At 33.7% G+C, this 25,808-nt stretch overlaps 1 protein-coding gene across 1 annotated transcript in view; it reads left to right on the plus strand.

The window, feature by feature from the left end:
- The window catches only part of LOC149808054 (tyrosine-protein kinase Src42A-like), a 59,894-nt gene extending 34,519 nt beyond the window's left edge, over nt 1-25,375 (plus strand). The window contains exons 5-7 of the mRNA XM_089973092.1: nt 4,736-4,914; nt 9,427-9,583; nt 14,767-25,375. Of these exons, the coding sequence (XP_089829218.1) occupies nt 4,736-4,914; nt 9,427-9,583; nt 14,767-14,984 (554 nt within the window). The 3' untranslated portion in view covers nt 14,985-25,375. The remainder of the gene's footprint in view (nt 1-4,735; nt 4,915-9,426; nt 9,584-14,766) is intronic.
- Nucleotides 25,376-25,808: the final 433 nt, after the last annotated feature.

Raw genomic sequence — 25,808 nt, forward strand, 5'->3', positions numbered from 1 at the left:
TTGTTTTCAGGGTTTTTCAGTAATCTGGAGGGCATTGCTTGCTTCACTGTGTACAGTAAATTCTGTGTAAGTTTTTGTTTGCTTCTCATAGTAAACTTCAGGGTATTGTTTGCATAACTTAGTAGAGTGGATTGCAGGGTATTGTTTCCCTCACTTAGTAGAGTGGATTGCAGGGTATTGTTTCTTTCACTTAGTATGGTACATTTCTGTATTGTTCAGAACAGTAACCTTCAAGATATTGTTTGCTTCACTTAGTAAACTCCAGGATATTGTTTGCATAACTTAGTAAACTCCATGGTACTGTTTGCATCACTTAGTAAACTCCAGGGTATTGTTTGCATCACATAATAAACTCTAGGATATTGTTTTCATCACTTAGTAAACTCCATGGTATTGTTTGCATCACTTAGTAAACTCCAGTTTATTGTTTGCTTCACTTAGTAAACTCCAGGATATTGTTTGCATAACTTAGTAAACTCCATGGTACTGTTTGCATCACTTAGTAAACTCCAGGGTATTGTTTGCATCACATAATAAACTCTAGGATATTGTTTTCATCACTTAGTAAACTCCATGGTATTGTTTGCATCACTTAGTAAACTCCAGTTTATTGTTTGCTTCACTTAGTAAACTCCAGGATATTGTTTGCATAACTTAGTAAACTCCATGGTACTGTTTGCATCACTTAGTAAACTCCAGGGTATTGTTTACATCACTTAGTAAACTCTAGGATATTGTTTTCATCACTTAGTAAACTCCATGGTATTGTTTGCATCACTTAGTAAACTCCAGGATATTGTTTTCATCACTTAGTAAACTCCATGGTATTGTTTGCATCACTTAGTAAACTCCAGGATATTGTTTGCATAACTTAGTAAACTCCATGGTACTGTTTGCATCACTTAGTAAACTCCAGGGTATTGTTTACATCACTTAGTAAACTCTAGGATATTGTTTTCATCACTTAGTAAACTCCATGGTATTGTTTGCATCACTTAGTAAACTCCAGGATATTGTTTTCATCACTTAGTAAACTCCATGGTATTGTTTGCATCACTTAGTAAACTCCAGGATATTGTTTGCATAACTTAGTAAACTCCATGGTACTGTTTGCATCACTTAGTAAACTCCAGGGTATTGTTTACATCACTTAGTAAACTCTAGGATATTGTTTTCATCACTTAGTAAACTCCATGGTATTGTTTGCATCACTTAGTAAACTCCAGGATATTGTTTTCATCACTTAGTAAACTCCATGGTACTGTTTGCTTCACTTAGTAAACTCCAGTGTATTGTTTGCTTCACTTAGTAAACTCCAGGATATTGTTTGCATAACTTAGTAAACTCCATGGTACTGTTTACATCACTTAGTAAACTCCAGGGTATTGTTTGCATCACTTAGTAAACTCTAGGATATTGTTTTCATCACTTAGTAAACTCCATGGTATAGTTTGCATCACTTAGTAAACTATAGGATATTGTTTTCATCACATAGTAAACTCCATGGTATTGTTTGCATCACTTAGTAAACTCCAGGATATTGTTTGCTTCACTTAGTAAACTCCATGGTACTGTTTGCTTCACTTAGTAAACTCTAGGATATTGTTTGCTTCACTTAGTAAACTCCATGGTACTATTTGCATCACTTAGTAAACTCCAGTGTATTGTTTGCTTCACTTAGTAAACTCCATGGTACTATTTGCGTCACTTAGTAAACTCCAGTGTATTGTTTGCTTCACTTAGTAAACTCCATGGTACTATTTGCGTCACTTAGTAAACTCTAGGATATTGTTTGCTTCACTTAGTAAACTACAGGATATTGTTTGCTTCACTTAGTAAATTCCAGGATATTGTTTGCATCACTTAGTAAACTCCAGGGTTTTGTTTCCTTCACTTAGTAAACTCCAGGATATTGTTTGCATCACTTTGTAAACTCCAGGACATTGTTTCCTTCACTTAGTAAACTCCAGGGTATTGTTTTCATCACTTAGTAAACTCCAGTGTATTGTTTGCTTCACTTAGTAAACTCTAGGGTATTGTTTGCATCAATTAGTGAATTCCAGGATAGTGTTTGCTGCACTTAATAAACTCCAGGATATTGTTTGCATCACTTAGTGTTTGCTTCACTTAGTAAACTCCAGGATATTGTTTGCATCACTTAGTAAACTCCAGGGTATTGTTTGCATCATTTAATAAACTCTAGGATATTGTTTGCATCACTTAGTAAACTCTAGGATATTGTTTGCTTCACTTAGTGAATTCCAGGATATTGTTTGCTTCACTTAGTGTTTGCATCACTTAGTGAACTCCAGGATATTGTTGCATCACTTAGTGAACTCCAGGATATTGTTTGCATCACTTTGTAAACTCCAGGATATTGTTTACTTCATTTAGTAAACTCTATGATATTGTTTGCATCACTTAATGAATTCCAGGATATTGTTTGCTTCACTTAGTGTTTGCATCACTTAGTGAACTCCAGGGTATTGTTTGCATCACTTAGTAAACTCCAGGATATTGTTTGCTTCATTTAGTCAACTCCAGGATATTGTTTGCATCACTTAGTAAACTCTAGGATATTGTTTACTTCACTTAGTAAACTCTATGATATTGTTTGCATCACTTAATGAATTCCAGGATATTGTTTGCTTCACTTAGTGTTTGCTTCATTTAGTCAACTCCATGGTATTGTTTGCTTCATTTAGTAAACTCCAGGATATTGTTTGCTTCACTTAGTAAACTCTAGGATATTGTTTACTTCACTTAGTAAACTCCAGAATATTGTTTGCTTCACTTAGTAAGCTCCAGGATATTGTTTGCTTCAATTAGTACATAAAACTCCAGGGTATTGTCTCTTTCATTTATTACACAAAATTCCAGGGTATTGTTTGCATCATTTAGTACAGTAAACATCATGGCATTGTTTGTCCATTTCCAAGAGTAAAGTGCAGGGTATTTCTGTTTGCTTAGTAAACAATTTTAGTATTGCTTGCTTCAAGTTAATTTTGTACAGTAAACTTCAGGTCTTATGTGGCTTTACTTAGTTGTTTTTTTAAAAATCCCCATTAATTGTGACAAATGCTGGCCAGTTGAGATACATGTAATATTTTCAGTGTGTCTGTTTGCTGTAGTGAAATAACCTTTATCCAGATTCATTATGAAGCATAAAGTTTGTTCAGAATTGTCCCTTGATAAGTATTATAATGATCTAGCAAAGCTTAGCTGGTCTGCAAACCATTGCATTAATAAAGAAGATACTGTACATAATTTGACTCTTTGCTACTGATTAATTAAATTTGCGTTTGTTTTTCCTATGAACAATAGTGTCTTCCATTATAAGCCCCTTCTCCCTCAAAAAGACCAGCCCTAATGGAACGCTAACTTGTTTTGCATCAACTCACCCATATTCTGTACTTAAATATTATAGAAATCACCATGTTTTTCATATGTATCAAAATATGTGTAATGAAAATTCTACAAACATGCTTCATAATATTAAACTGGTCATTGGAGATTGGCATCCCTCTCCATTAAGACTTTTCCCAGCTCCATAATATTAAATATTGGAGATTGGCATCCCTCTCCATTAAGACTTTTCCCAGTTCCATAATATTAAATATTGGAGATTGGCATCCCTCTCCATTAAGACTTTTCCCAGCTCCATAATATTAAACTGGTCATTGTAGATTGGCATCCCTCTCCAGTAAGACTTTTCCCAGCTCCATTAATCTGATATACATCATAACATTAAACATTATTGTCATCATAACTATCATCGGCCAAGTGTTTGCTGAATGACATTTTTTTCCAAAGATTAACCACGCTTTGAGAAACAGCCATTTTGGGTTTCTATGTAGCCCATATTTTAAAGATACATTTGTAAAACTTCCTTGATGCAAGTTCAAACTAAAACATGATTCTTATTCCAGGACACTGTGCACCAATCAAATTAAGCTTAACATCTGTTTATGTCATGTGAATAGTTTCAGGTCAGATGTCACCAATCTGAAGTTTTGTCTCGTTTACCTGCAGATTAAAGACATACCACCTGTTATACTTGCAATTTCTGAGAAAATAAATCATATTCCTATCAATTTCATGCAGGTATGGCCAAATGTTAGGGTGTTCAAGTTTGCTAGGCCTGCTTGTAAGCGGCTACCCTATGCTGACTCTGTACGGTGTCAGCAAATTCCAGTTTTCTCATAGGCAATTGGTTCTGACCCTACACCCCAACATAAATGTCCAAATATAGAAAATAGAGTAGCAAGGGTCAGAGGAAACCAGGACTGCTTTATTACCAAACAAGCTGTTGGGGTAAAATAATTACCTCGGAATGGGGGTGGGGTGGAGGGCATATCAATATTATGAACCATGTTACATGGTGTTAATTTATAGAAAGTGAGTGAGTGTTGTCAAGCTGTGTCATTTTAACTAATGAAATTGAGTGCCTGTATCTGTAACAGTTGTCTAAGATGAATTCTCATTTTAATGAATAACATGGACAGCAGTTAATAATTATTGAGGACTGCTGAAGATGAAATCACTTTGAATACTGTATTGTTTTGTATCAAATTTCCACTACTTGTATTGATACGTGCATCAGTACATCAAAAGTATCAGTGAATTGATGAATGATTTCACTTATCAGCAAGTATATGTGGTATTTAAACCATTTCTAAACCCCCATATGAGCTTATTGTTCAGAACTTATAACAAGAAAACTTTCTTTGAGCAGGTAAGGGTCGCATTCTGAAGCTTCCCCAACTGATAGACATAGCAGCCCAGATAGCCAGTGGTATGGCCTACTTGGAATCCCAGAACTACATCCATCGTGATCTGGCTGCCAGAAACATCTTGGTAGGAGACAGCAACAATGTGAAAATTGCTGACTTTGGACTTGCTAGAGTCATCAAGGTAAAAACAAAAGGCTTATTTTTTTGTGTTAAGCCTAATTAGACTCCGATATGGAAATATATAAGTATTAGTTATCTTCTTTTATTTTCAATAACTACATATCTTTTATTGCAACTTTTAGGCACAAGTTTGACATTTTACACTTATGAAACTGAGCATTCATAATTTAAATTGTTGTAATGTTATGTTAATAAAATATAGTAATTATACATAATTATTTTATACATCATTACTTTGGTCAGAAATTTGAAGTGAATTTTTAGCTGTACTAGTCATAGACCAGAAAAGCTTGTGTGGTGAAAATGACGACCCTTAGATATCCAGTATGGCCACAATGGCAGCCCTCTTGAAAATATTGCTGCTGCTACTCCTGAAATGGACATTTATATCAACATAGAGTTTTCACTACAAGTTTCTTATGAAGTTTGTTTGACTGCATGGTGCCAATCTGTCATCCAATATGGCTGACATTGTATCCCTCTTGAAGATCTTGTTGTTGCTACTCGTAATGAGTGAATGTGTGTATCAGCATGAAGTTTTCACAGAAAGAACTATTATCATGTCCAGTTTAACATGAAAAGATGGCAATCTGACATCCAGTGTGGTCACCATGATCACCATCTTGAAAAATGTACTAACACTATTCTCCCAGAATGGATGGTCATATCAAAATGGGATTTTCACAAAAAGACTTCCAGAATGGATGGTCATATCAAAATGGAATTTTCACAAAATGACTTCCAGAATGGATGATCATATCAAAATGGGATTTTCACAAAAAGACTTCCAGAATGGATGATCATATCAAAATGGGATTTTCACAAAAAGACTCCCAGAATGGATGGTCATATCAAAATGGGATTTTCACAAAATGACTTCCTGAATGGATGGTCATATCAAAATGGGATTTTCACAAAAAGACTTCCAGAATGGATGGTCATATCAAAATGGGATTTTCACAAAAAGACTTCCAGAATGGATGGTCATATCAAAATGGGATTTTCACAAAATGACTTCCTGAATGGATGGTCATATCAGAATGGGATTTTCACAAAATGACTCCCAGAATGGATGGTCATATCAAAATGGGATTTTCACAAAAAGACTTCCAGAATGGATGGTCATATCAAAATGGGATTTTCACAAAAAGACTTCCAGAATGGATGGTCATATCAAAATGGGATTTTCACAAAAAGACTTCCAGAATGGATGATCATATCAGAATGGGATTTTCACAAAATGACTTCCTGAATGGATGGTCATATCAAAATGGGATTTTCACAAAAAGACTTCCTGAATGGATGGTGATATCAAAATGGGATTTTCACAAAAAAAACTTCCTGTGATGTCTTATTGGTACTAAAAAGGTGCCTATCTGGTTGCTAATATGGTCTGATAACCAAATATGGCCAGCATGGTAGCCATATTGAAAATAGGTTTTCACCTGAAGATTTTTGATGTCTGTTTGGTACTACAGTAAAACCTGTTATGAGAGACCGCCCCTTCTGCCAACCAAAAGCGGTCTCTCAAGACAGGTGGTCTCTCATAAGAGGTGTGTGAAAATGGACTGGTTTTCAGGGTCAATAGTTAGCATTGTTGAAAAATAAATAATACCCATACTCACTGTACATGTATCATATCCTTTATTCATGAATCTTGTTAAATAATGCATGCATTCCTCTCAAAATATCTTTATATAATAAAGATATACATCTATCAAACGAGAATAAAATTTATATTTCAACATCACATTAATATATACAAAAAATTAACAGTTAGATATGATGTATATATCTTATTTTATACACTTATTCACTTGTTTTTTTTTTAAAGAAATCCATTATACTTTTTTGTTGACATGTTTTACTCAGCTATTTGGTCTGAACATGTATCTCAGTTATTGCCCTTTCATGAATCAACTTCCCACTTACTGGTATGTTTTTACTCCTTGCGACACAAAACCACTCCCATACTCGCTCGTTCAGATCTCTGTAAACTGTCCGTCGTGCCGTGGCATATTTCCTCTGTGCTTGTGCACCTTTCTGCCATTCGTTTCTAATGGACTTCTTGTCTTTGATTACATTTTGAACTTGCGTTTTACCGACGCTTAAGCTGACTGCTATTTTGCGAGTGGTCTTGCCTTTTTCATTTCTTTCAATGACATTAATCCTTTCTTCCAGTGTTAAATTTTTTCTTTTTTTCAGCGGAGATTCTGCCGTTGTTATTAGTGTTGACGTTATAAAGACTATCTGTTTTGATCAGGTTTTGGGGAATTGTGGAATAAATATATATTATGTACCAATGAATGAAACCAAAAGACATAATTAACTCATCAGGAAACAATACTGTACATTTATTCTGAGACGAAGTTTAAATCAACAGCGTTATAGCTCGATAAACAAATGTTCCGACCATCTGTACCCACATAAACAGATTGTGGCTTGGTGAAACACTAACAAAAGAAATAAAAAATAATTTTAAAAAAATCCAGAAATGATTCTCACTTACTATTATTAAAGACAATGAGCTCATTCACCCTCCAGGCATTATGGATTAACTGGAAAGCAAACGACATACTCAAACCAACACTGAAGCCCTTTCAAACGATTTCTCACTTGGACATAAGGACTATCAGCGTTTTGTGAGTTTTCATACAGATAAAGAAAAAATACAAACCTCTAAATTGACTGCGTATATCCATCATTACTCCCTTTGATGTTACTCTTACTGGCTATTCACATGACTTCGGCACTACAATGGCGGTTAGTGACATGTACTTTAGTCTGGTTTACTGCAGTTTACAAAAGACACCGTACGCTGGAGTTGTAAATTTCACAAAACTGGTACTGTAGCAAGACAAATTATTTTTAAATACTTTATTAGAGCAATCTTTGCTATTTATGCAGTCTTTGTTACAAAGGAATAAATGATGGTTAGAGGTGTTTATCCCGATATATGGTTGTTCAACTATAGTGTTATTTAATGTGCACTTTGTTTGCATACTACATTTATCCCGAGCTCTAGTGTTTACAAAGGATTAAGTTAAGGTCAGTGGTGTCAATCTGTTTTGATTTTTTGGCGATGCGGTCATTCATAGCAGTGTCAAAATGCATATTTTGCCAAGAAATCGCGGTCGCTGGTCGCGTTCAGCGGATGGTCGTTCATAACAGAGCGTTTATATAGTAAAATCGATCCGTGCATTACGATTGTGGTCGGAAATGACAGGTGGTCGCTCATAGCAGAGGTCGCTCATGACAGGTTTTACTGTATATGAAAATGGTACCAATCTGATCTCCAACATGATCATCAAATTTTGATATTGCTACATCTGCAGAATTGATGGCATCAGGTTGATGGGATTTTCATCAAAAGACTATATCATGTCTAATCAGTTATAAATTAATACTGGGCCAATCTGATCTCAATATGGCCAGCATAGTGGCCATCTTGAAAATCTGGTTATGGCCATTTTTCCTAAGAGGAGAGCTGTAGCAACATGTTTGTTTTACCAAAAGATTTATTATTATGTCTAGTTGGTCCTCAGTGAAAAATGTGCTGATCTGACATCCAATATGGCTGCTATGATAGCCACCTTAACAATTTTGTTATAGCTACTTGCCCAAATGGACAGATATGGTGATGTGGGATTTTCAGTAAAGACATCTTGTGATATCTGCTTGATCTTAAATGAAAATGGTGACAATTAGGTATTTTGTGAACACACACTCAAACTTAGAAAATAGTTTTGTTACCAAATTTATAATGTAGGAATACTCAACTGTTAAAAGGAAGAAACAGTTCTGTATGGGATGGCTAGAAATGTTTCGTTTAGCAGTAGAATATGAGTCCCATCAAGTGACTCTTGTAATCTTTCCAGGTCAGGTTGGTATATACGGGACATAAGTATCACTTTTCTGGTAGCAGCAGCTTTTTGGTCATTAATGTTGTAACTCTCTGTTTTAATATTACAGATGGGACATAGTGTTCTGTAGGTATGACTCAGTGTTCTGCAAAACTCGTGTTTAATTATTTGGATTATGTACATTTTACAAGGTAGAAAGTTACCCATGGTTTTTTTTGTAATCCCCAAGTGTGTTATGATCTGGCATATGATTGCATGTTACTTACTACAAAAAGGTAACATTTACCCTCTTCCTGGCATATGATTGCATGTTATTTACTACAAAAAGGTAACATTTACCCTCTTCCTGGCATATGATTGCATGTTATTTACTACAAAAAGGTAACATTTATCCTCTTCCAGGCATATAATTGCATGTTACTTACTACAAAAAGGTAACATTTACCCTCTTCCTGGCATATGATTGCATGTTATTTACTACAAAAAGGTAACATTTATCCTCTTCCTGGCATATAATTGCACGTTACTTACTACAAAAAGGTAACATTTACCCTCTTCCTGGCATATGATTGCATGTTATTTACTACAAAAAGGTAACATTTACCCTCTTCCTATTTGATTGTTAACAAGATTTTAGTTTTTCTTTTAAGGAGGATGAGTATGAAGCAAGAGTTGGTGCCAGATTCCCTATCAAATGGACAGCGCCAGAAGCTGCCAGTTACAACCGTTTTACTATAAAGTCGGATGTCTGGTCCTTTGGGATTCTGCTCACTGAAATTGTCACGTATGGCAGAATACCGTATCCAGGTATAAATAGTTATATAAGAAGTCAGCTTCATTACATAGATCAAAGCATGGATTTTCAACAAATTATCATGAAATGATAACGTTTGTCAATGGATTTTATCAGCAGATATGATAGATAAAAGGATTTATCAACAGACAGTTCCATGACAATACTACCCCTTTCAGAAAATTGGAAACCTTGTCGATAATCATGTAAGCGAAAAACTGCAAACTACTATTTACATTGCTGGGACACTGCCGACAATTCACACTCTTCTCTTGTAATCAGCATTTTCCGAACCTCTGATTGCCATGATCTGGATGTGACATGGCTGTAAAGTCAACGCCCAATGCATCCAATCTTACGTTGGCACCTTTGCTTTGTCATAGTTTAAGTGGCTGGTAGTCCATTTCAATGGTAAATTCCCTTCAGAAAAGGTATGTGTGAAATTTTCCCATTTCCCAACCCACTGCCAAACACTTTTTGAATCGCTGAGTAGTTTTGCTCCCAAGGCAACAATTCTCTACACTCACAAGTGAAGGTAACTTCACTCCTGCTTGCTCCTGTAACAAAACTGTTCATAATTCCATGTCTGCAGCAACAGTTCTGACCAGAAATGATTTATTTAACTCCAGTAACTTTAGGATTGGCGAACTGATCAACTTGTTGTTTATATAATGTTAAAATGGCTTCCTTGATGGCCATTCTGAAAATCTTTATATGGCTACTTCTCTGGACTATAGTCATATTGACATGGGGTTTTCACTGAAACACTCTTGCAGTAATGTAGCTAGAATGAAAATGGTGTTCATATGACTGCCAACATGCCAATTCAAAAGTCTCTCTTAGCACTCTGAAATAGGTTTTAATGTGAAATGTTAGCATTCGGAAATAGGTTTTAATGTGAATTGTCTTTACTTAGGTTGTTAGTTGTAATGGTATTTAAGTATAATAATACAAGTATGAATAGATTTTTATCATTTCATGCTATTTGTGGATATACCTAAATAATACCTTCAAACGATACACTTGAATTTTTGTGTGGGGGGGAGTAATCCTACTTTGCATGTGGTTATATATAGACAGTGTCTGAGACAAGTTCGATAATCCTGTATCCATGGTATCAGGTTCAAGGTCAGAGCCCATGGCAAAGAAATTTGCACTGCACTTGCAGGTATCTTTGGAACATGTTAACCCGAGAATAAGAAAATATTTTTGTTTCCAAATTTGGCATGTTGTAATTTCTCAAGAATGACAAGGATGGTTGTTTCAGTACTTAGAGTTGCAGTAAAGAAACAGACTTATCTTGATTCCTTTAAAGGATGTGTTGTAAGAGTTATTGCCCTCTTTTACTTACAATAATAGCATATTGCAGAAGTTTGTGAATGCAACCATTGCAGTTTTTAACTGATTTCTATGGATATTAGTCATATAATGGTCATCATCAGAAGATATACTTGTTGACTAGCCATGGTAGTTGTAGGTTTTAAGAAGTGTGGTGCATTTGTTTGAATATGGGAGAGGCAGGGCTATGTTTAAGTAAAATGTGAGCAAATTGCTTACCATTCCTCCAGTTGTTATTTTTTCCTTGAATGAACTACAATAGATGTACAATAGCGAGAATATAGTCTCAGTAGAAACAAAAAAGAAATGATGATTCATTTAAAGGTTTCCTCCAGTATTGTAAAGTGCAAGAATTTGGGATCTATAATGAATGTGTAATTTCAGTGTATTAGCAGCATACAATTTTAGCAAATTACTAATGTGCAAACATTTTGGTGGTTTACCTTAAATTTATTGCGTGCAGCTATGCAAAGAAGTCAAGTGTAGTTGCACTGTTCTCACACAAACTCTCACACATTCTCTTAAACCACATATAATGTGGGCCTCAACCAACAGCATTGAATGTTCAAATAAAAGTAGTTAATCAGAACAGCATCCATTGGTCATTTGTTCGTGTCCATATTGCCAAAGGTCTGGAGGTCAGTTTAAAGAATATCTTACATAGTTAGTGGTCCATATTGACACTGTTGGACAGCTTAGAGACTAATTACTTTATTCGTATTATATACCTGAAGGAATGTTGAAGTCAGTTGAAATAGGGCTAAATTTTATTTAAAGTTTGGTCATCATACATTTCAGGCTGGATATCTTATATTGCCAGTGTCTGAGAAGGGGTGAGAAGATATTATCCCAATATTTTTATCTAACAGGAGGACTGTATTAGATACATAATAGTAAAGCCATCTGGAAAAGTTAATAGCCAGTGGCTACTTTGTCTAAATTAATGCTATTTGATGTATAATGAGCAGCTGCGACCATCATCAGTCATGTAGTTATTACATTATATTTCTGATATCAGAATTGTCCACTTACCTGTACATTTACTTACTTTGACCCAATATACATTAATGTTGGTAAGAACAAACAAACTTGGTAAAATATTAACTATCTACTGAGTTAGATGGAGTTTTTTGTCCTTTGACTTGTCTATGATTGTGTTCAGTTCATATGAAGTGTAGAATGTAGAATGGAATATTTTATTTTAATAATTCTTTCTACCATTATAATTAACTACAATATGTGTTGTGACACTAATTGTATGACATTTTCAATTTTATGAAGTTTTCTTCTTTTACTAATATTAACATTGTGGGACCAAGTTATCACATTCCAATTGTGCTGGCAGCATTGGTGCTACAAATTTTCATTGAAGTTTCTTGGAATTAATATAAATTAGTCCCTCATTGTAAACCCCTTCATTATACCACTGCCCCTCTTATGAAACTGGAATGGTCATGAATCCCATTAAATTCAGGTCCAATTTTGTTTAATCATCTTTATTTATTTCACTTTATTTCAGTTCTTGGCTCATCAGAAACAATTATACAGAGAATAATTGCTAAATACATGTGAATAATAAATATATGTCATTGAATTGGTAAAAAACGTGGTATTTTAACGAGTGGTGAAGCCACAAGTAAAGATACTGAAGTTTTTCACCCACAAGATAAAATATAACCATTATTCACTCTTAACAAACACATTTTATTTTATTTTATGCTCAGATGTAATGGCTGGCAATATGTATAACAGATTAAAGTTGCAGATTTCTTACTGGATCCCATGTAATGTCCTCTGTTTACCATTTATGCTCTAATGTCTTTTGTGAATATTTACACCAAAAATATAGACTGTAACATAATTCTCCATGACAATTCAAAGTGAAATTGCACATTAATATTTAGAAGAAAAAAGAATTTGCTCCTTATTTCATTTGATCTTGGTTCATCTTGAGTGGCATGTGGCCATCCCTGCCACTTGTCTGCTATTGATGGGCAACGAATAAATATGATATAGTTTCACTGTAGTCAGTTATGAAGAACTTTTCCATCAGAAAAATCCAGTAACTCATGGCCTAACATAAAAGAAAATTGATTTCACATAAGTAAATGCTATATTTTTTGTTTAAACGTAACATGAGGACACTGACTTGTTGCAACATTGTTCAGTACCAGACCCCCTCATTTACAATACAGGACAGTTATATGGTTCATGTGAACAGCGCCGTAAAGAGGCATCAGTGTATATCACAGTGGTTTACAGGCAAGATATATGGTGTTCTTTAGAACCTATATTACTAAGTGAAACTTTTTTTTATCAGGAAGACAAATTAGATTTAATTAATTGGAAATAAGTTCAGGTAATAATTTAAGGCAAACTCACCATATCATTGATGCTGTTGTCTTGTTCTTTGCTTTGTTTTGTAATGAAATTTGTTCCTTTGAATAGATTTGACTGATTTGTGAGATTTATTATAAACCTGTTTCACTGTATTCTGTTTGTCAAGGTCTGCAAAATATAAAAGTAATTTTCATATCAGATTTGCTGAATTACTTAAGCTTTCTTAACATCAGAATGCTATATAGAGTTGTAGTATTATTACATACATAACATCAGAATGCTATATAGAGTTGTATTATTATATATACATAACATCAGAATGCTATATAGAGTTGTAGTATTATTACATACATAACAGCAGAATGCTATATAGAGTTGTAGTATTATTACATACATAACATCAGAATGCTATATAATGTTGTAGTATTATTACATACATAACATCAGAATGCTATATAATGTTGTAGTATTATTACATACATAACATCAGAATGCTATATAGAGTTGTAGTATTATTACATACATAACATCAGAATGATATATAGAGTTGTAGTATTATTTCATACATAACATCAGAATGCTATATAGAGTTGTATTATTACATACATAACATCAGAATGCTATATAGAGTTGTAGTATTATTACATACATAACATCAGAATGATATATAGAGTTGTAGTATTATTACATACATAACATCAGAATGATATATAGAGTTGTAGTATTATTACATACATAACATCAGAATGATATATAGAGTTGTAGTATTATTACATACATAACATCAGAATGATATATAGAGTTGTATTATTATATATACATAACATCAGAATGCTATATAGAGTTGTAGTATTATTACATACATAGCATCAGAATGCTATATAGAGTTGTATTATTACATTCATAACATCAGAATGCATATATAGAGTTGTATTATTACATACATAACATCAGAATGATATATAGAGTTGTAGTATTATTACATACATAACATCAGAATGCTATATAATGTTGTAGTATTATTACATACATAACATCAGACCTAGAGAATGCTATATAGAGTTGTAGTATTATTACATACATAACATCAGAATGCTATATAATGTTGTAGTATTATTACATACATAACATCAGAATGCTATATAGAGTTGTAGTATTATTACATACATAACATCAGAATGCTATATAGAGTTGTAGTATTATTACATACATAACATCAGACCTAGAGATTATAACTTGGAGCATGAGTTTGAAATTTGAGTTTTGATTTTCAGTGAACCAAATGTGACGTTACAGATGTAAAATTCTTTGTTATTGGCTAAATCAAAATCTCTAGCAGGAATTCAGTCTCACATGGTTTGTGATTCCAGGCCAGGTCTTTCCAGGGTGATAAAGTCACAGAGGTGACAGGAATTAAGGATATGGCATTCTGTTATTGATAGCAACACCAAATTATATGACCATAGTGTATTCTAGAACATTAGACCAGAAAGTTTGAACTGTATTCTGTCCTTTTAAGGTATGACCAATGCTGAGGTACTGCATCAGGTGGAGCATGGCTACAGGATGCCATGTCCCCAGGGGTGCCCTAAGACCCTGTATGAGATCATGCTGGAATGCTGGCGGAAGGAGGAGATGGAGAGACCCACTTTCGAAACTTTACAATGGAAACTTGAAGAATTCTTCACTACAGAGGGAACAGACTATAAGGATCCAAATGTTGTCAGCGTACGATGATCCAAACACGTTTAGATTAATTTGAAAATTCACAGAATTGCTCATATTCTGTTGTGACAGTGATACGATGTCCTTTCAAAGCAGAGTTGATAGCACGAGTAGCAGCTTTAAAGATTGAATTATTTCCAGGGATAAGTTACCAATATTCCAATATAGTTTTCTCCTGGATCTCCTCTATGTCACGACATTTTATGGCTTAATTATTGTTCATTATGCATATTAGTCTGCAGAGAACTGAAAATAGTTTTGGAATACTGGTCACATTAACATTCTAAAAGACAGAATGTAAGAAGGTAATTTAAGTAAAAAATCACTTGATGAATGGCCAAGTAAAAAATTAGTTACCAAATTGGCAAGTACGAACTCGTTTGTAGTTATCATCAGAGTAATTTATATTTCTCATGATTTTCTTAAGTTAGTAGCGATTTTGTAAATTTTTTATTTTGAATCTGAAAAAATAAATCTTATTAGGCCTTTTTCTCAATTGTCTGTTTTAGGATTATTAGGATCATCCTCAAGCAGTTAAGTGAGGTGCTATTAACTGTTTGACATGAAAACAGAACATATTTTAAGGCTATTATATAGTAGGTCAGTTTTGAAATTTTCAAGATAATTTAAAACATTCAGTAAATGACTTTTAACCTTGATTGTTTTTGTAGGATTGATTATTGTATTGATCTCTAATGTGTACTGATCATAGATCAAGTTCAGCATAGGAATTCTCAAGCCCACATTAGTGATAAGTGAGATATGCTTGCTTACCCCTTGGAACTAAGGTCACAATATTCATAAAATTTTCATTAAGGTTTTGAATGAAATTCTTTCTTATTATGCAATGGGGGAGGCATATAGCTGTCACCATGTTTGACTGTCTGTCTTAGCCTATAAATATTGTCATTTCCAGGGCATATTTCTATGAAACATTGTTCACATGTTAGACTAGCTGTCTAGATGTGCTTTTTGCTATTCAGTTCTCAGTTTCAATATTTTCAGTGGGGCTTTTCCTATTTGTTTTTCTTCTGACCATCCACTTATCTATAAATTATCCAGACCTTAAATTTTGCGACAAATCTCCAAAACCATTTAAGATCTCTCTGAAGGTTGGTGCAGATAGACTAATTTTGTAATGTACCTTTATCCATTCACATTCTTATGTGGGATTTTTGTATCCCTTTTCTACTTTTCCTCAAATGCTGTTGAAGATAGCGCAGTGAAATTTGGCTACTTTCAATATCTGTCCACAAACTTTACAGCTTTGTCTTAAAGGTTATAGTCAGATTTCATTTTTCACTCTTATGACCTCACCATCGTAGACAAGGGACACTGAACTTGCTTGTTTCACTAAAATTGCTTGTTTCATCTGTCAATTCTTTCACAGCTTATTTTGTTACTCTTCAGAAATAAAATTTGAAAACTAATAACCCATGCCAGTGCTCTACAAACTGTTAATTAGTTCCAATGCAAGAATATTAATTATTGTAGTTAATGTTGATTACAGCTTGAATGTATTATCACTAATGGATCTTTAAAATATTGGTGAGTGCATTCTAATATCTTAATATTCACGTTATATTATTTGTTTTTTAAACAACTATTTCTCACTTTGAATGACAAGGGGCAGGGGTCTGAATTTATTCCAGGCATTAGTTTGGAAATAAGTCAGTGGCATTAGATGAATTATTGGAAACAGGTTGATGGTAGAGCAGGTACTCTAGATGTGCCACCATGACATAAATAGCTCAGGATGTTACTGTATATTCATATTTGCTCATTACAAAGCATTGTTATATATGAAGTTTGACTAGGTGAATTTCTAAAGCCGATTATTGACAGTATGCTGAGATGTGAAGCCCCAGATCTCCAAAAAGCAGTTGCAACCAGTAAACAATGGCTCAGATTAAGTCAGTTGATTTTTGTAACATTGGCAATATAATTCTGATTAAATGGCTGCTTGGAATACCAACTTGTCATTTGTCAAAAGGTATTTGTTTAAGTGACTTTGAAAATAAATTTGGTCTCCTGGGGGTTTCTCATCAGTAGGTAGAATTCAAATGGCAGGAATGGACAATGCATTGAATCAGGAATTTCTGACATTCTGGATGCATTCTCCTTTTAACAACTTTCCGTGTCATGATGGTTTTTGTTTGCTTCATGAAAATTAATTTGCATAAATTTGAATCATTCTCATCGGGTGTACAAAGAAGGCAATTTCCAAAAGATCTTGTAAACTTCCCTACCTCGCTTCATAATGAAGCAGCTATTTAAAACACAGAACAGTTATATAATTATACATAACAGAACACCTGGTTCATGGCATCTTATGTCTTGAGATATTATTCCTTGTGGTTAGTTGTATCATGGCCCTGACAGTTCATGTCTTGGGAAATAAACAATAAGAAAAGCACTGATGTGGTAAATTCTTTGTCTTAATTGATTATTGAGAGGGATTTAGAATACAGCAAGCTAGTTTGATGATCTACCATCTTTCTCTCTGATCTCACCCTAGAATTGGCACAATAAGATGTTCACCCCAATCAGTGAGAGCATCTGAATGAAAGCATTGAAACTATGGTGAAGAAGCCAATCAGGAAAAAGAAATAATAACAGTAGGTTATTAAAAACTGAATGCGTAATAGATTTTGATTAAGGTGAGTATTCATATACTTTCAGAGACCTTGATCCAATATTTTGTGGTAGATTTTGTTGTTCTCTCTGGGGTTTTTTGTGTGACCTCCTGCAGTTCACTTTTTCCAACACTAACATACTGTGATGATGAACTGGTTGTAGCTGATTGATTTTTGGTCACATCTTAGGGTTGATGGTGATTCATGACTGTCCAACAAATGGGTTTGTTCATTGTCAGATTTGCTTTCACTCCATTTGAACCAGATTTTTTTCCTTGGTAGAAACTTGACTCTCAAAGAGAGGGAAGTGACGCCCAGGCTCAAAATTGTCTTGATGCCTGAATATTTTTCTGGGTTTTTTTTTCAATTGATAAATTCATTGTGAAGTATTCGTTGAATCTGCTGGTTAGATTATATCTCCTGCCCTGTATTTGTACCCATTCCGACCTTGATTTTGTCACCAGTTTGCAGAAAAGAACTTTTCTGAGCTATCCATGTTCAAGTTTTATGCCTAGCTCATGTTTACTATAATAATTTGTATGTGCTAGTTTATAGAACCTCAGCATCTCTAAAATACAGAAAAGTGTACTATCACTAATATTGGTTGTACAAATTTCCCACTAATTTTCTTTGACACTAAAATCATGCCTAATTGCAGTTGGTAACATGCATCTCCAAAAGAGGTATTATTTTTTTGCTAGATAACTATCTTGATCTCTCCATGTGTTGTATAAGTTGATGGAACAAGTTTGTGTTAGAATTAACCAAAAAAAATTTCATTTGGAAGAGAAATTTCTATTTATTCTTTTTACCCGATAAATGAGTATCAACTATTTTTGATGATATTATTAAAGTGCCAAATCTCACAACGTACTGTTGAATGTTTTCACTGACTTATGAATACATAGTACAGAAACATCTGTTGTTAACTCCTATTTTTCAGTTTGGTATAAAATACTATAAAAATGAAAGAGTTTTTATTTTATTTGCATACTCCTATTATATTAATAATTTTTCAATAGTGTGATAAACAAGTGTAGTTTTTACAAGAAGGATAAACTCGGGTAAAATAGCAGAAGGATAGGAAGAACCAATATAAAGAAAACAATGCCTCATCAGTAGAAAAAATTATTTAGAGATGTCAGTTATTATTATTATTACTATTTTTATTATTTGCATTGTGTTTGGGCCAGTCGTGTAATATTGCAAAAACAAATCGCCAAGTTTCTCTGTCAGGGAGTAATGACTTTTTCTCAAATCCTAACCTAGCTTGACCCCTGCTTGACCCCAAATATGGATGTTAGCTTTTCAACATTAACAAAGTTACAGTGGAGTTTATGCCCTAAATGGTGTTTATTTTAAAAAAGACTTAGCAGTGAATCATATTCCAAATTATGCTTGTGTGAGGACAGTTTCATTTTGTCTTAATGAATACATTTTGTGGGTGATATAAATAATTTAGATTTTAAAAAAAAGTGTCAAATTTTGTAAATTGATACATATATATATATACAGAATATTTGTAATTTTTCAAGTAATTTTGTGTACTTTTATTTTTTACTAAAAGTGTTGTTAATGGTGTGACTTTTTGTTAAAAACAAGACAGTTTGTGCAATTCATCAGTGAAGGTAAATATATAATAAACAATTTCAAATTATCTCCATATGTTTATTCTATGCAGAGTTGGGTTTTTTGTTGCATTTTCTTATATTAAGAATCTAGAGGAAATTCATTACATGTGTCAAACTAGTCAGGGCATTGTGTCATTTTCAGAATGTGTGCATTGCCCGGTTAGCCATAGGATCAGCATATAAATCAAATCGTCTCATTGTTTTAATGAATCCTCTTTTCCTGTTTGAAAATTAGAATTAATTTTGTTTATGCCCCTGAGAAATAAGCATACTGGTAACTAGGTTTTACCATGTAAATGAAAGTGACCAATTAATGCACACTCAAAAAAATTTCTTTTTACTCTACATACCATTTTTAGGGTTGTGATTAGTGTAAGAAGTGAAATATGCCATCATTTATTTCATAAAAGATGAATTTGCATCTCTTCATGTATTTCATAAAAGATATATTAAATACACACACTTTTTTATGATTGATATCTACTTTATTTTACTCATAATGGTGCAAATGAAGTTTTCAAAATTTAAAACACCAAATTTAAAAAGTACATGCATGATATTTACACATTATTTGTACTTTGAATTCCACACCATTTGTCAACACTTTCATTGGACTGGGGAGCTTTACAATTGGGCCAGATCTGGAAAGCAAAGGTTACAAATGTTATGTGGCTATCAAACTTGTATGCCTTCCACTATGTTATGTGGCTATCAAACTATATGCCTTCCAATATGTTTTTTTGTTTATCAAACTGTATGCCTTCCACTATTAATATCTGAAGTATATCACACTTTGACTGTAGTATCATCTTTTTTATTCCCAGGCAAAAAAATTCTTTGGTAAATTCTTGTACGTTCTTCGTAATTAAGTCTGTGAAGAAAGCACTGTAATATATTTTAACGCAAATCATTTTAAGGCATTGCTTGTTATGCGACAGGAATAACATGTTACAATGGAATAATGTACTGTGTTCCATCTCTAAAAAAACACTCAGTATCATACTTCCCATTATAATGCCATATATTGTCATAGATTCCATTAATGTGTGAATTTTGTTTTCTCATTGCTACATGAATTATTTTTACTTAATTTTAATTTATGGCCAATGAGCACCAATAATAAAATGATTTCACATTATTACACACCCTGTTTTGTGTTTCTTGTGAAATATTATGACACAACCTTGTTAGCACATCTCGTAGTATAAAGCTTATTACACTAGAATGACTTCCATGAAGTGTTATAAAGGGGGAGAACTGTACAATGAAGTGCTAATTTAGGTTATCTTACATTTGATTCCTTAGGAATCAGTAATGCAGTAGAATATATGCATTGGGTTTTTTGATGTAATGCTAAAAAAACAAACAGTACCTAATTGTGTGATGTACAGTTTTTCAAGATAATGTGAAATGTGATTTAATAAATCTTAGCACCAGTATGATCAATGTGGAATTGATTGCGTAGTTTTCATTATTGTCGTGTGTTTAGTGCCAAAGATGCTAGAATTGTCAGATCTTCATTGAATGGAGGAAAGTATCTGAAAATGTCTGGTTTACACGAGTCAGACTAAAGATATGTTATTTAAAGAGATTTAGTACTTTATATGCTTTTAGATGTACATGTATTGTCTCTAGTTGTGTAAGATGGGTTTGCAAAAAATCATACTGATAAATGCTCATTGTGACCTATTTGTACATACTTTTGATAATAGGTAGGTGAACATTGTAGTAATAATTAGTCGATGTTGCGTCGAATTTCAAACCTGTCATTAGTCTTAACATAAAGTTTATAGTAAATGTATTTCTGACAAACAATATTTGCCCATATTTCCTGTGTTGTAAAGTGCTAGCTAGTTTGTATTTCCTTAAACTATTACTAATTATCTTGGAAAGAATGGTTTCTTTTTTTTTGTCTTCATTTATGTGCATATAATTTAACAATCATATTTATACTAACCTTAAAAAAATCAACAAAATCAGAAATTAAATATATAAGTGTAATATTTAAAATATTGCATATTTAACAGAATCATGTGTTGCTGCCTTTGTGTATTGTTTGGGCACAGTATACTTTGATCAGATTTGCATTAGAATTATATGTATTTTTTTATATAATTTTAAATAAAAGTGTAGGGTAAACTTAATGTATCCTATAAGTTAACACAGACTTTATACAAAAGTGATAAATGAGAGTAGAAAATAATTTTTTATCATGGTTTTTCTACACATGATAAATTACTCAAGAATCGGAATAAAAATGACTGATGTCAAGCCCTATTGACATTCAGTCTTTTACGACATTCGCAATTAAATCTACATGGATGATATGGCATTTGATGCAAATGTTTCATCTTTATTTCTGTGCCATGATAACAAACTGGAGCTATATAGGGTCCTTAACTGTGTGGCACTATTCTTAGACATGCTGAATAAAAATTATAAAATGTAAAAGAAATGGTTTATATTCCAGAAGCACATCTGTGTTCTGTTCTGAGTCGGGGTGAAAGAATTGTTTAATATGGGTTATGAATCCATCACAGCCTGATGGCTTCAGGATATCCCTATACCACATCCAGTTCTTTATGCCATCTGAGTCTGATGGCTTCAGAACATCCCTGTACTACATCCAACTTGTTCTTACACCATCTCAACTCAGCCTGGTGGCTTCAGTACATCACTATACCATGTCCAGCTTGTTCTTTTTGCCATCTCAGCCTGATGGCTTCAGACTATCCCAATACCACATCCAGCTTGTTCTTTTTGCTATCTCAGCCTGATGGCTTCAGAATATCCCAATACCACATCCAGCTTGTACTTCATATCATCTGAGCCTGATGGCTTCAGTACATCTGTATACCACAGCCAAACTTGTTCTTTATGCCATAACAGCCTGATGGCTTCATTACATCCATATACCACATCCACATTTGTTCTTTATGCCATAACAGCCTAGCCTGATGGCTTCAGTACATTCGTATACTACAGTCGGACTTGTTCTTTATGCCATAACAGCCTAGCCTGATGGCTTCAGTACATCCATATACCACATCCAGACTTGTTCTTTATGCCATAACAGCCTAGCCTGGTGGCTTCAATGCATCCGTATATCACAGCCAAACTTGTTCTTTATGCCATCACAGCCTGATGGCTTCAGTACATCCATATACCACATCCAGACTTGTTCTTTATGCCATAACAGCCTAGCCTGATGGCTTCAGTACATCCATATACCACATCCAGATTTGTTCTTTATGCCATCACAGCATAGCCTAATGGCTTCAGTACATCCATATATCACAGCCAGACTTGTTCTTTATGCCATAACAGCCTGATGGCTTCAGTACATCCATATACCACATCCAGACTTATTCTTTATGCCATACCAGCCTAGCCTGATGGCTTCAATACATCTGTATGCCACAGCCAGGCTTGTTCTTTATGCCATAACAGCCTGATGACTTCAGTACTTCCATATACCACATCCAGGCTTGTTCTTTATGTCATAACAGCCTAATGGCTTCAGTACATCCATATACCACATCCAGATTTGTTCTTTACGCCATAACAGCCTGATGGCTTCAGTACATCCATATACCACATCCAACTTGTTCTTTATGCCATCACAGCCTAGCCTGATGGTTTCAGTATATCCTGTACCACAATCGGACTTGTTCTTTATGCCATAACAGCCTAGTCTGATGGCTTCAGTACATCCATATACCACATCCAACTTCTTTATGCCAACTCAGAACAAGACATATTTAGTTTTGCATATAGATGGCAATATAAATCAGTACCTTCTTCAGATATATGAAATAATAATACATATCAATTTATAATCAGTAGATCTATATATATATAAATCAAAGTCTGCATTGCTGAGGCTAGCCCTCAGGCTCATTGGCTATCGTCAGTCTCTTCCAATTTCAAATTGATGTTGCTCTTTATTGAAATGGCTGTTACCAGATACTAAGCTTAAAAAAGAATGAAAGGAGTTAATATTGGAATCATTAGTAACTTGTGATGATGGTTTTGCTTAAAATTTAATACCTATATCTAAATAGAAACTTTATCAGTTATCAGAGAGATAATGATATTCGTTTATTATTGAAGACATTTCTTTTAGCATTGTACTACTCATAAGTCATTGCATTACCATGGAAGATGTAGTAACTTGATGGTAGAGTACTATATTTGTAATCTAGAATTCACTGGTTTGTTACTTGCTCAGTTCTAGGTTGGCTCTCTTGGGAAAGGTGCATACATTTCCTTAGCATGAATTTGTCATTAAAAACAATCATCCAACATTTACTTTTATATAATCTTTTCTTCAAATAGTAATCTTTTTTTCAAATAAAATATGACATTGCCTTTAATCCAAAGTAGACACAGCTGGAGTGCTTAATGTTGCACTGTTTTTGTCAATAAATCTATGACAGCAATCTATTATGAGTTATTGACCCTGATTCTGGCACAGAATTTATTTGGTAAAATTCACAAATTATTTTTTTTCTTTTTTTAGAAACAATTGAAAATAAAACCTTAAGGACTTAAGGATCTTTTTATATAGATACATTTTGTTGAATAGCCAGCATTCATGTTATAATTATTTTGTTTGCTGTGTCATCTCATTTATTAATTGACCAATGGAAGGTATTCATTCTTCACAATACCTTAAGTGTCCAATTATTCTCTTGTCCTTTTAGTTTTATGATTTTAAGTCGGTCACTTCTTATTCATGGCATGGTATCAATCTCACCAACCTATGTCACAAGCATGTCTTTTAAACCTGCATTGTATATAGCAATTATCATATCCATCCATCTGTCCATCGTAGTCTCATTACCTCAAAAGTCTCACCATTTTTGAATAAGTTACATTAAAACTGATAAATAACATGGTCTTCACCTGAAGATGTGAATATCAACAAATCACTTGTTCATGCAGTTATTGTACACGTTATTTATGGCACAAATTTGTTAGCATTACTAGTCCTGCAGTTTTGGATGGATTGCCATGAAATTTGGTAATTATTATGATGTGCATATAGAAAAATCACATTGCTCCCCCAGTTTTTTTGATAATAGTTATTGTCCTTTTTGTCTTGTAGCTTAATCCAGTGTATTACACATTGTAGCTAGTTCTGCAGTTTTTTATGAATTTCCATGCAGCCTGGATACCATCTGAAGATATATATATCAACAAGTCACTTTGTTCTTGCAATTTTTTCAGAGTTATTGACCTTTTTTGGCTTGCAACGTAATGCAGTGCATGATATACATTTTTGAATGCAACAAATCTCAGATTTCATGGGATTGGCATGAAACTTTGTACACGTTATCATCTTCATTTAAATATGTGCATTAGCAAGAATCACTTTGCACTAACAGTTTTTGTGAGTTTATTGCTATTGCAGCTGAATGGAATGCAAGAGAGAATCTTGTCAACACAACATTTTTTTTTTATGGATTGGCATTCACTGAATACATATTAACAAATCTTTGTTCTTGTAGGGGTTATTGTCCTTTTTTACTTACAACTCATTGCAGTTAATGACAGGATTTTGTGAATGCAGCTACATTTTACAACCGAAATGGACTGTTTTGAAACTCGGTACATATTGCTCTAATTAAACAACATATATTCAAGTTGATCAATCATTCTGTTCATGCTATTTTCAGAAGAGTTATGTATTTTTTAAAAAAAAACTTAGACTAATCTCCATTATGGGGAAGGGGTAAGATTCAGGGAGGTTGCTCCCATTTCTCAGACCCTTAAACAAATTTGTTTAGTTAGATGGGGGTAGCTGGGATTTAATACTAATGTAGAAAATCCCAAAGTGATCCAAATGCCCAAGATGTAGGATGGTGAAATGTATTTTAAAACCAGAAGTAAGAAGAAAAATTTCCAGTACTTTTTATTTTTCTTGCACCAACAATGTTGATGCAAGAAAAAAAGACTCCTGGAATTTAGGCAGATTGTTGGCTAATTCCCCTTCTTACCATGTGCAATCTGTAGGCTTGTAGATATGTTTAGTTTCAGGGACAATTGAGCTTTGCGTTATTCTGTATCTGATGAATATGTTATATGCTGTTCATTTTCAGAAGCATGAATGTGATTAAAAGACTATAACATTGGTATTGTCACAAGTTTTGTGTTGCCCAGTTGGCAGGTTCTTCTGTAATTACTTTGCAGGATAAGGTTTTCTACACAATCAATTAACGTTATGCATAGATGTATTATAGTATTAATCACCAGAACATTGTGTCTAAGTTAAGGTGTCAGGACACCTTGTAGCTTCATCATTTTTTAACTTCACAATTTCAAGCAAGAATAATGTGCAACCATTTGTTCCATGCATCACTTTTCTTTTTTTCTCTTTTTTTTCAGAAATGGCATCATTGTTTGAGGGTCTCCACTTTTTGCTTACATTATTTACAATAAGAAAACCCCGCAAGGCTTACTTAACATTGCATTGTTTGATCATTGTCAAAGACACAGTTTCTTATGAATGTCGATTTACAATTATTGGACAAATTTAAATATATGCATCTGCTACTGTAGTTTCA

This window comes from Sinohyriopsis cumingii, chromosome 1, assembly GCF_028554795.1.
Source record: "Sinohyriopsis cumingii isolate HCF-2022 chromosome 1, ASM2855479v2, whole genome shotgun sequence".
Taxonomy (NCBI): Eukaryota; Metazoa; Mollusca; class Bivalvia; order Unionida; family Unionidae; genus Sinohyriopsis; species Sinohyriopsis cumingii.